We start from the raw sequence: 10,844 nt of genomic DNA on the forward strand, positions 1-10,844 counted from the left end.
TTGACGCACTTGCATGTGTAAGGACGCCGAGTGGCATGCGGTCTTTCAGCTATGCCATGATGCAAGTGAGAAGACGTGTGAGTTGAGATGAGGTGCATCCACCCCTGTCCCTCAAGCAGCAACCTTGACTCCTTCTGACATGGAGGGAGCAATAAGCCAAGGCGTCTTGGAAGTGGGGACGATCGTGCGGTACTACGAAGACGGTATGGTCTATGCACCATGCTTCAGGTCAGCTTTGAGCCAGCACTAGATGTGTAGTATGGAGACGTCAGTTGTGAATAATTGCGGGTGAGGCTGAGCGCCGGCTTAGCCAGGAGGGGGGAGGGGCAGTAGCTAGGCAGACGGAAAGCAACAGACTTGGCTAGCGGGGAGCGATCGTGTCAGATCCCCAAATTGGGCCCAATATCCGTATTTGACAACGCTAAACTCTGCCCTACGAATATGAACCACAGCCAAGCTTTGATTTGTTCGTGGGGCGGAGGCAGAGATGAAGGAAGGAATGGGCTGACAGGCCTCTCGGAGGCGAGCCATATGTCATAACATGGTCCGGCACTCATGGATGAGTATACGCCAATCGGGTCGCAACGTCTCGTCGGGCGCTTGGCTCGACTTGCAGACGACTGTCAGCATAACATCCGCCATGATTGCCAGCTTGCAATGATAATTTGGAGGTCCCGAGGTGATCACGGGGGAATGGACTCTCGTAGCGGCCAGTAGGGGTATGACCGCATCCAAGAAGCACGCGGCGTGACTGGTCGGGGACCGGGACGGAATGGAAAGCCGGCATCACATGGCGATGCATAGATGGGAGAACCGGCAGCAATAGTGGACGGTATCAGTCCAGATGTAAGCCTTGCAGGATTCGGAGAAACGCAACGTGGCGGGGGAGCCCGTTAGGCCGGCGAGTCAGAAACGGAATGCATCAACGGTGTGAAGGTGCCATGGCGGCCCATTCGGCAGAGGGGTTTAGTGAACAGAAGTCGACCGTAGCAAGACCAAAGTGATATTATCGGTGACAGGACAGGTGCTCGGCGGTGAGGTGGAAATGGATGGCTAGGCAGGGGAAGGTGAAATCGGGGACCAGGTTCGCAGATACGAGGGCAGAATATGGAAAAAGCAAAAGCATGATTCCTGATGCATGTCAAGTGGTTAGTGAGGTGATCGGACCCTACAGGAGCAGAACGATGGAGCCAGTCCAGAGACGGGAACGTCGGACCAGGTGAATTACACTCAGGGCAGGCCAGCACCATCGAGCGAATGCAGGGTGCTGCATGGTTGGTAGGCGAATCGAGGTGTATTGGAGCCAGCCCTTTCCGGATCATGTACTCAGCAACATGGCCGGTGTCTCGTATCGAGCGCCATCTGCTCTGGTCATCTCAGTACTGAGATTCACCCGACTGTTGAGGCTGCCGTCCCGAACATAGGGTCTTTGGGGGCTATTTTTAGGGTTAGCTAGGTAAGAAAATGCTTGGGAGGGAATCCTCCACCAGGTGGTTGGCACTGTGGTTGTTGCCCTGCAGCACACCAGACTGGCTACTAAGTAGATAGTAGTGCATCGAGACGAAAGAAGACGGGACCAGACGATGATGGTCTGATGTGGAGAGGAGGAGTCAGCCGCTTCTCGACCAGGATACCTTGACAAGAATCCAAGGACATGGGAGATGGGATGATGAGGTGCAGGACGCAATACCGGTGCTTGGCGAATGACGTTGAAAGGGTTCGAAAAAAGAAGCTTACTTGAGTTGGCGGGTATTGCGACGCGACGTCGGAATTGGGGTTGTTGTTGTTGGGTGGTAACCGCGGGAAGGCTGTGACCGGGGCAAAGCTGACATGAAGGAGTAGCTAGCTACGTAGTAGGTATGGTGAGGGGGAAGGAGCGTGTGCACAGTCTGTCCAACAACAGGCACTGTGACGCGGCGCGAGGAAGGTGTGACGGCAGTTGGCATGTGTCAACAGCCACACAGTGTAGGTCGGCACTTGCTCCGGGCTATTAATTCAGGTCTGATGGAAGAAGGCGTGGAGGTACGTATTCAATGTGGTCCCTCTTACTACTTGCATACCTACATACCTAGGTAGGTACCTTAGGTAGGTAGGTAGGTAGTATGCCGCACAGGCAGGTACGTATTGACCTGACACGCCCAACATCCATGTCAAGAAAAGCTTAGTGCCTCAGGCCACAGACAGACACAGACACAGACATAGGTAACACAACACACAGACTCACCGCTCAAGGCACCAGGAGATGCAATATGTCAGTCGGTGTTGCCGTCGTCGTCGCTGCCTTCGTTTACCTAGCCTTTTTGGCCGCGACGGCAGCGGCTCAAGCGCCGGCTCTAGTCAGTCTCCTACACACACACGCGATCGTACTAACGAACAACGCATGACGCACGCAAACTTGAACGGGTTGGAACGACGAGCTCCCCTTCTCTCTATTGCTTTTCACTGCAAAGCTCGGCCGAATCTCACAGCGTAGTAGTCCGGAGATGCTTCTTAGCCGCCCATGGCAGGCAGATAGCTCCGATACACTGTCGACTACGGCACTGCGTCAGCTTCTCGCGCGCCCGGATTACGACCGCCCCTCACCGCCCGTTAATTCTCTTCTTCTTCTTCTCGTATGGTGCTCTCGCTCACCTCATTCAATGACCCCTGCCTCGCCAACCTGTAAGCTTTGTCTTAGGTCAAGTCCACCACTTCACGTACCCTTCCTTCGTACTTCGAGGCCAAGTCCGACCCGTCTACCGCTCCGAAGTCCTTGAGCACCATGACATGTATATGGCTCGTATGATCTCTGTTGGCAGAGGTTCGTCAGATGTTGCACCACAGTTGCGAGCATTCCCCTTCTATCGATCCATGCCACCTTTGCCAATATTGGCGTTTTCAGGCACCCCCTTTTTGGTCGAAGGAATTCCGCCCCCCTCCCTCAGCACTGCGACAGCTCGTATCGCCATCAATGTGGCCACATGGCTCGAGCCAGTCTCTGTCGTCTGCGATTCGCCTCAGGCTATTGGGTCATCGGCTAGGTCGTAACATCATAGGCCCGAAAGATATCGATTGGGCCAGCGAACGAGAGGATTGCTTCCCATGCGGCTTCTTCCTGGCCGGGTCATCGGGCACAATCCAAGGTACTGACGGGCATGTTTGTCACCTTCCACGAGGTCCCGCCGTTTCCACTCCAGAAGGGCTGCCTGCCCCGGTTCCCCGCGTTACGTTACTGTACAATAAATGAGCCTTCGTGCACGATCTGGGATCACCATCGACTGCACCCCGCTCAGTTCGAAATACGAGCTTTAACCCCAGCTCTCGAAACGGTCCCTTCTTTCTTTTTCCACCTCCGTGTCTCCCCAACTCACCGTTGTGACGTGTCTCATTTTGGGCAGGACTGTTACCGGATTGCATTCCTGGCAGTCTTTATCAGCGCTTATTGGTCCTGCTAATGTTTACGAGGTCTGTCACTTAATGCTACTATTTCGCATCAACGCTTCAGGTTCTTGATGATAGGCACGCCGGCGGTGAAGCGCGCTTTGACTCAGCTACCACCACCTCGATGATTGCACGGATCATGGAACATGACGCAGCCAGAAGGGCCAGTATGCAGTTTCGCTGACGGAACACAATTCCAAGTCGATAGTTTGCATGAACCGATCCAGTTTCTCGTATGCAAGAAACCAGGTGCCAGTGCGTAGCATCATGTAGGCCCAGGGTGCACTGCCGATGCAATCGAGGCGTATCACATATAAACTGTCCTAGGCCTGAGCGAACCGTTTAAACTCTCATCTTTCGACCGCCACAGCAGCCGCCAACGATAAGCTAGAGCGTTCCTTAGGTCGTGAACCGAGGGACGTTCCAGCGCCACCTTGCCTTTTCCAAGGTTGCCCCTTTTTCCGATTGACATCTCTCTAATTTTACTATCCCAGCCGTTTTTGGCCAAGTGCCCCTGGCAGCCGAGCGGCAACGATGCCTTCCTTGTTCCGGCCCCATCCTCGCGCCCCCAGCAACGGACGCCGGCTTCCGAGTTGGTGTGTGCACTGGTCCCACTCTGCCGGGCCGCCGCTGCCACCTTCCGTTTTAGGTGCGGAACCTCCAACTCTAATCTGAACGACTTGGCTTCTTTTTGAGCCGCAATTGGGACATCTTTTTTTTTTTCCCTATCGTCAATTCTTTTAGCGGCTGACCAGCGTTTGGCCATCTTGGCCCCTCCCATATATTATTGTGTCTGCGCGTGCCAAGATATGTAGCCACCCGAAACGACTTTGATCTGTATTCCCTAAGCAGGAGGGGAAAAGAACGCTTGATTCTGCGGCTGGAACCGCCCAAACGACGAGGTCCCCTCTCCTTGTTCTTCGCGCTGTGTAAGGAGATGCATGCCCTCACCCCTATCAAGCACGGATAGATGGTACAAGAAGACTTTGACGGGCAAACGGGCGTTGCTGTCCTGGTTCGCGCCTGGATGGGAGCCCCCTCCCCCCTAGTATCACAGTACAAGACGTGAGCGCTCCGCCGCAAATACATGCCAATCTACTAAAGTCGGCATCACAACCCGTGCGAAATGGCACATTAGCTGAGTTCGTTGACGGCCTAGAATGCGGCATCGCGCTCCAGCCATGTTGCATCTGGTGGCTTCGTTGCTGGCGCTTACTCGGTGATGCCTGCGCAACTTGTTGCGTGCCGGAAAGGAACATGGGCGTTGGTACGAAGGCGAATGGCCCAAATACATTTTCTTCCTCTTCTTCCTCTTTTCCATCTATATAAAATAACGAAAAGAAGTATGGTTTGGTCATTGTATATCACAGGGAAGCGAGACGATCCAGCAGGGGCTAGCCACTGAGTTTCTTCTGAATCAGATTCCCGTGACCGTTCATGTGGAGAAGATGAGTTAAAGAATCGATAGTCAGACCATTCTGGTGAATCAAGACCGTACAGTGTGTGGGACATTGACACGAATGGGAACGAGACACGTCAAGCGAGGAACGGGTCAGTCACAAAAAAGAGCGCGTCAATTCCAAGATCAAAAAAACTATCATATCACGGCATCATCATAAGGCACCGAGCCCTGGGGCGAGAAGGAGTGACGCCTGGAAACAATTGGAAAGCACCAACCCTCCGAGGAAAAGCCAGACGACGGCAACCAGGTACGGGAAATCAGTCGACGATGAAATCCGAGGAAGACGAGGACGACCCGGAACTGATTGACGAGGCGTCGTCGTACGACGGAATGCCTCCTGAGTCGGTGGCGAAGTTGGTGTCCGTGGCGTAGGTCCACAGAGCGACCCACGCTCCGAGGTCCTTGCGGTCCTCGCCGAGGTCCTCCTCGCGGGTCAAAGGGGAGCCAAAATCCAGCTCAAAGCCGAGCTTGTATCTGGTAGCGGCCTTCGGGGTCATGCTGACAATGACCGGCTGCATAGGCGGCCGTGGTGGCGGCCTGCCCATGCCTGGCAGGGGCCTCGAAGGGGGAGGGAAACGTCTCGGCCCCATAGGCGGAGACATACCCGGAGGTATGTGGAAGGACGGCCCCGCCCAAGGCCCGGCCCAGGTGAGGAGCTCACGTCCTTGATTTACGTGCGGGGCGAGTTTTCCGCCATCGCTGAATGCTGAGACGCGCATCTTGACAACGGCCCCTGGCTTAATTGTTGTTGCCCACGCCTCTGGTATGATGACGGTGTCTTCCTCGTCGACAACTTCGAATGCTCCATCCCTCACGATGGGCCACAGCCTGTTAACATCTTTGAAGCGTTCGCGGATGCACATACGCGCACCCTGACAGAAGAATGCACGTCAGTTTCTTACATGGTCGACGCATGCCATCTTGGGAAGTGGGACTTACTTGAACAGTCCGACACAGCTCATATGGTAGATCGTACTTGCGGCCGAGGACGTCTGTCATGTGGACAGGCTCCAGGGCGGGCTTGACAGACATAAATACAACGGCGACATCGGGCTGCGTTTCGAGATCGACAGTGATCAGCTGTCTCACCCTTCCGTCCTTCTCCTGAGCACGCAGGAGGGCGTTCGAAACAGCTGAGCGGATCTGGCTGTCTTGGGGGACCAACGCGTCATTGGAGGCATCGGAACGGCGCTTTAGGATGCGCTTCAGTTCCAGGCGTAGCATATTCTGCTCAAATGCCAGGACCTGCTCGCGTAACGGCCCGTGTCTCAGAATGGTCGCCTCCAATTCCATGTCGTTGAGGCCAAGGGTGGTATTGCGGCGGAAGAGACCCTTGACCCATTTCCCCATGCTCTTGAAGACTTCGACCGGGAACCGGCGCTTCGGGGCCAGCAATTTGATTTCAACAGGGCTGGCATCAGGACCCCCGTCCCGAGGCTGGTGCCAGAAACTTTTTGGAGCGAGATGCGGAGGCGGAGGTGGCGCGACAGGATTCGAGACAGGAGGTACATCAGCCTTCCCAACTGTCTTATCGCCACGGATGGACGGCACGGTTGAGTCTTTGGCCGTTTTGCCAGACATCCAGGATACTGTATCATCTTTGGAATCGTCGCCTTTTGAAGATGGCGCGTCAGAAGTAACGCTCATGGTGTCAGATTTGTCTGACAATGCCAGTCTCTCCTTCCTTTCGGCAGCTTTGACAATTGACCTAGCGATCCTCACCTTGCGCGTCAGCATCCGAATTGCTAGCGCCCTCGAGGCCAACTCATCGTCGAAACTTCCAGGAGCTCTGAATCTTCACGGCAGCGTTAGCAACACAATACGAGTAGGTCGACAGGTAGGAGGGCTCACGTGGTCTGCAGGTGTGCGATATTGGCCACTTGTAGGTGCAGCAAAAGACTGGGCTTGAGCCAGCGCAACTGGTCTCTGCAGTCGTCAAAAGCGTCTGATACCGACCCCCACTTGATGTTGGCCTGGATGGCGATGAGCCTGGAAGGTTTCAGATCCTGGGGGCTAAGCGCCTCAAAATCAACACCTTCGACAACCTTGGCAGCGAGACTGGCTCGGTAAATGATACGGATGATGGTGGTGTAGACTTTGCCGCATCGCGTTGCGAGATCTTCAATGGCTTCACGTCCGGCACGCTTGTAGACAGGTAACGCCGCGCTAGCGTCAGCAGCGAGGAACTCTCGAAGCTCACCGAGTGCTGTTGTAGTTGCGAAGATATCCTCGACCAGCCTATGGATCGAATAGTCCGAACGCGACGTGCCGATCTCGTAAGCCACCAGCTTCGTAGCGAGCTGGCTGCCTAGGTTGGCGATGCCGGCCATGTCAGGAGAGGAAGCCATCTTGCACAAGAGGTCGTTCACTGCGATTGAGTAGGAAGACAGAGGATGACCGGAACAGACAGTGCTGAGGAATGCCCGATTGCTCTGCGGTTTTGAGGTACGATCAGGAGCGGGGTATCTGGACCGTCAGAACTGCAATTCTGCCTTGCAAGCCTCATTTTTGCATTTGTTTTTGTCTTATCGGGTTAAACAGGCTGCAAATGTCAACCTCTCGTTAGCCAGTTGGGACCATAGCCAATGATCCGCATGCTCGGTGCGACTAAAACCCCAGATCTGGTTTCTTGTTCGCGGCGGACGAGCTGCGAGACACAAGAGAGACCGATGGGCCAGTGGTGAGAAGCAGGCATTGCAACCATGAGGTAGTCCCTCACTCCCTCCCTCCCGTACCGCATCGTGATGCAGCTACCAGCCAATCGACCGGGTACCATTGGGTTGGCAGACACCGCCCTGCTTCCAAAGTCAGCGTCAAGCATCCTGGTGTGATGCCGTGAAGGGGATTCCGTCGCGGAAGCCATGCAGGCTCTTCATTCGATTCGATCTCCCCCCGGATCACGAACGTGCCCAGACGCCTCATTCGCTCGCGAAGTTAACACATTAAGGCCGTCTCTATGAGCACATTCCTGCACAGATGCGTTGGCGGCCACAAGCCTGCCTGAGTAGCTGCAGGCTAGACGTCTCGGATTCGGGCCGCGGTGGTTGCTTTCTCTTTTGGGGTTTAAAAACAACGGCGCATGAAAGTACGATGCAGCAGTAGCGGGCGTGGGGTATGGGCTGACGGCACCGGTTTCGTCTCCACGTGATCTGGTTACATCTTATAGGCTCGTCTGCGCAGTGCAACGCACCTTCCCCCCCCCATCCTCTTTCCGCCTCTCTTCCCGCGGTGACACTCGGAAGGAGGGACAGCGGGTGGCACATGCCGTGGCCCATCTGCCACTTTTGCGGATTGGTAGGCTCAGACAGACGAGGCAAGCAAAACAGAAAGCCAAGCGGATTTGGCATTCAATGTACGATTGGACTACCAAGCTCGTCCTGAATCAGCTTCCTCTTACATCTGCTGGCCTTGACTATGTACCACTTTCGCCTATGAGATATCGAAGCCCCCTCTGGTATTACCTAAGCTCAGTGTTGCCGCCAAGGGCCTCGGCGTGAGTATGGGGATGCCACGTCTGTCCTCGAAGCCGGCGTGTCAATCCTGGTGACCCGGACCAGAGACACGCAGTCGTCCTTGATGCGTTCCAATCCGAACGTGCTTCCATCATCTAGCGCCGAGTCTTGGTTGAAATATACTAGATACGTCCGAAGAACCACCGGGAAGTAGACGCCGGTGCAAAAACTGCCCCTTTTCCATGTCCCTATAGACGCTCCAGACACATCTGCCGCTTTTTAAGACAACGGGGCAATCGTTTATAGGTGTAAAAGGCGAAACAAGTATTCCTAGAATCGAGGGCCACGTGTCAGCTAAAAGCCATCGCAGGAGAAGTTCGAAAAGGACCTAGTCTTTGCCCGATAGTTCAGCGAACGCCGTGCCTTTGGTTGAAACCATGGATATCTCCATTTCCTTTCGACTAGGTAGGGATGGTTAGGGGATCTCTCAGGAATCCGGTCTCCTGCTGGCCTACCGCGCTGGCCAACAACTCCACGACGAAATATCACAAATCCCGGACAGGTTCGTCCATATCGTCAACATGTAACTATCTAGCTGAGCGTCAAGATGTCAACGAACCCCACAAAGACGTAGGCGATTAAAGGGGTTGGTTCTTTGGCACATGCAATCTTGCCGTGAGGCGGGACATTAGAAGGACAGCATTGAAGACGGGTTATTCTCAGGAGGCCTATCACAAGAATTACACGACATCTATAAGCGCCCTGCCGCCCCCTTGTTAACAAGTTGCAGGTCTTGTTGTCCACCGGCAACCATGTCCCCATCTAGGCCAGAGCCAGCATACTCCGGCCTACTTCACGACCGAGTTTACCTACACTTTTCTATCTTATGTGAGGCGTCTTTCCAAGTACACCATCCATGATTGTGATAGCGTAGATGTGTTAGCTCCTAGCTATGAACTTGCAACCTGGTACTGCCATAACGCTTTCGAGACTCTGGAGACTTCCTCAGCGTGCCCCGGCTGCACGGTGGCCCACGCCCCCAGCCTGGCCATCAACTACGAGGCGTTGCGCTTGCCAAAAGACCCTCATCATCTGAACTATACAAGATACCTCCCAGACTAACTGCTCTGGGACTTCTGATGTCTGGTCTAGCAGTGGTTTCCGACTTCAAGCATGTTGGAGTCACAGTGACTTGGTCGTTTCTCAGCGCCAACAAAACGAGGCACACCCAAGTAGCCACAGATTCAGATTCTCCTTGACCGTCTCTTGTATACTCTATATGTGTTTGCTTTTACAATGAAAGCAAGCATATGTTTACGTGACGTTGGTGAGTGTTGCCGAACTGCCGAGCAGCCCCCGATGTTGCTACAAGGCCAACATTCAAGGATGAGCGAGCGCCAAATAAACCGCGTTGCTTCGTAACTGATAATCATTAAAGGAGCCCTCATAGGCTGGTGGAGAGAGCCACACTTGCAGGCAGTGCGGTAGCATCTATTCAAGTTCTACGGAGGCCATCCTGGTTACGCATTCGCATGCAGGGTAGTAGGTATCAACCCCGGGTGTAAGCCAGAGAGGTCTTTGCTTCGCACTCAACATCACAAGGATATTTTTTTTCAAGATGCCCCCTCCATAGAGAAGAAAAGAAAAAGAAATAAATAAAAACTATTTCTATTTTCGACCACTGACGTTGACAATGTCGACTACATAGACTTTTGTACTCCTGCTACAATCTTTTCGAACCGACCAACCAACTGCGTCAAGCTCCCAACCATCCCCCTGAACCATCGAGGGTTCCCTTCTTGCCCCTCCCACCACCACACGTTCGAATCAGAAACTCAAAGTCCACTACACCTCGCTTGAAAAGCCGTGCTTCCTGTCCAGCGCGCGGAGAGGTGGGCGGGCGAAACGCCGATTCCCTTCCGCAGGGGCGATGCGTTCATCGGGCGTTTTCTCTGCTGGTCACCGTTGCCATGCTCGCACGTGTCCGAAGAGTTCGCGCGCGCGCGCGCGCGCGCGTGTGCGGGACCAACCGCAAGAGTGATTCCTTTCTCACCATGTCCCCCCACCCCGGCGCCCAAGAACCAGTTTACGTGGAAGTGAATCTGGAGTCTATGTTACCATGAATCAACTCTGCCAGAGAGAGAACAACAAAAAGGCATGTGGTAACCACACGGTTTAGGACAGCCGCCAGAGGCCCATTGCCATATAGCCTTCGCGGCTCCAGCAAGGATCCCGGCGATGGTCTTGGAGGTTTCCAGACGTATCCGTCTCCCGGGCTACTCTCGTCATCACTCGTCCGAGTGCCTCCTGATGTAGGCCAAGCTCGAAGAAAAAAGAGGAACAAGAAGCGCATCTGCAACGAGTACGTTGTCGCCTTGACAGACAGCCAGCCATCAAGCAATGCTACTCCCGCAACCACCTTGCACGGCTGAAAGCATCCCGAGTCGCAGCGAACCGGGATGTCTCAACTTTATGGTACACCAAGGAAGGGAAAGGTCGGAGAAAAAAGG

At 54.3% G+C, this 10,844-nt stretch overlaps 2 protein-coding genes across 2 annotated transcripts; both read right to left on the reverse strand.

Annotated features, from left to right (window-relative positions):
• Positions 1 to 5,139: 5,139 nt before the first annotated feature.
• GLRG_03377 (uncharacterized protein) lies at positions 5,140 to 6,529 on the reverse strand (the record flags this gene model as incomplete). Its single annotated transcript, XM_008094062.1, has 2 exons — positions 5,140 to 5,754; positions 5,822 to 6,529. 2 exons carry the CDS (start codon positions 6,527 to 6,529, stop codon positions 5,140 to 5,142), a joined length of 1,323 nt encoding a protein of 440 aa, XP_008092253.1.
• Positions 6,530 to 6,729: 200 nt separating this feature from the next.
• GLRG_03378 (uncharacterized protein) lies at positions 6,730 to 7,230 on the reverse strand (the record flags this gene model as incomplete). The annotated part of the gene is made up of 1 exon (XM_008094063.1): positions 6,730 to 7,230. The coding sequence occupies one exon, from the start codon at positions 7,228 to 7,230 to the stop codon at positions 6,730 to 6,732; it is 501 nt and encodes a 166-aa protein (XP_008092254.1).
• Between the last annotated feature and the right edge of the window lie 3,614 nt (positions 7,231 to 10,844).

Source organism: Colletotrichum graminicola, assembly GCF_000149035.1.
Source record: "Colletotrichum graminicola M1.001 genomic scaffold supercont1.10, whole genome shotgun sequence".
Classification (NCBI taxonomy): domain Eukaryota; kingdom Fungi; phylum Ascomycota; class Sordariomycetes; order Glomerellales; family Glomerellaceae; genus Colletotrichum; species Colletotrichum graminicola.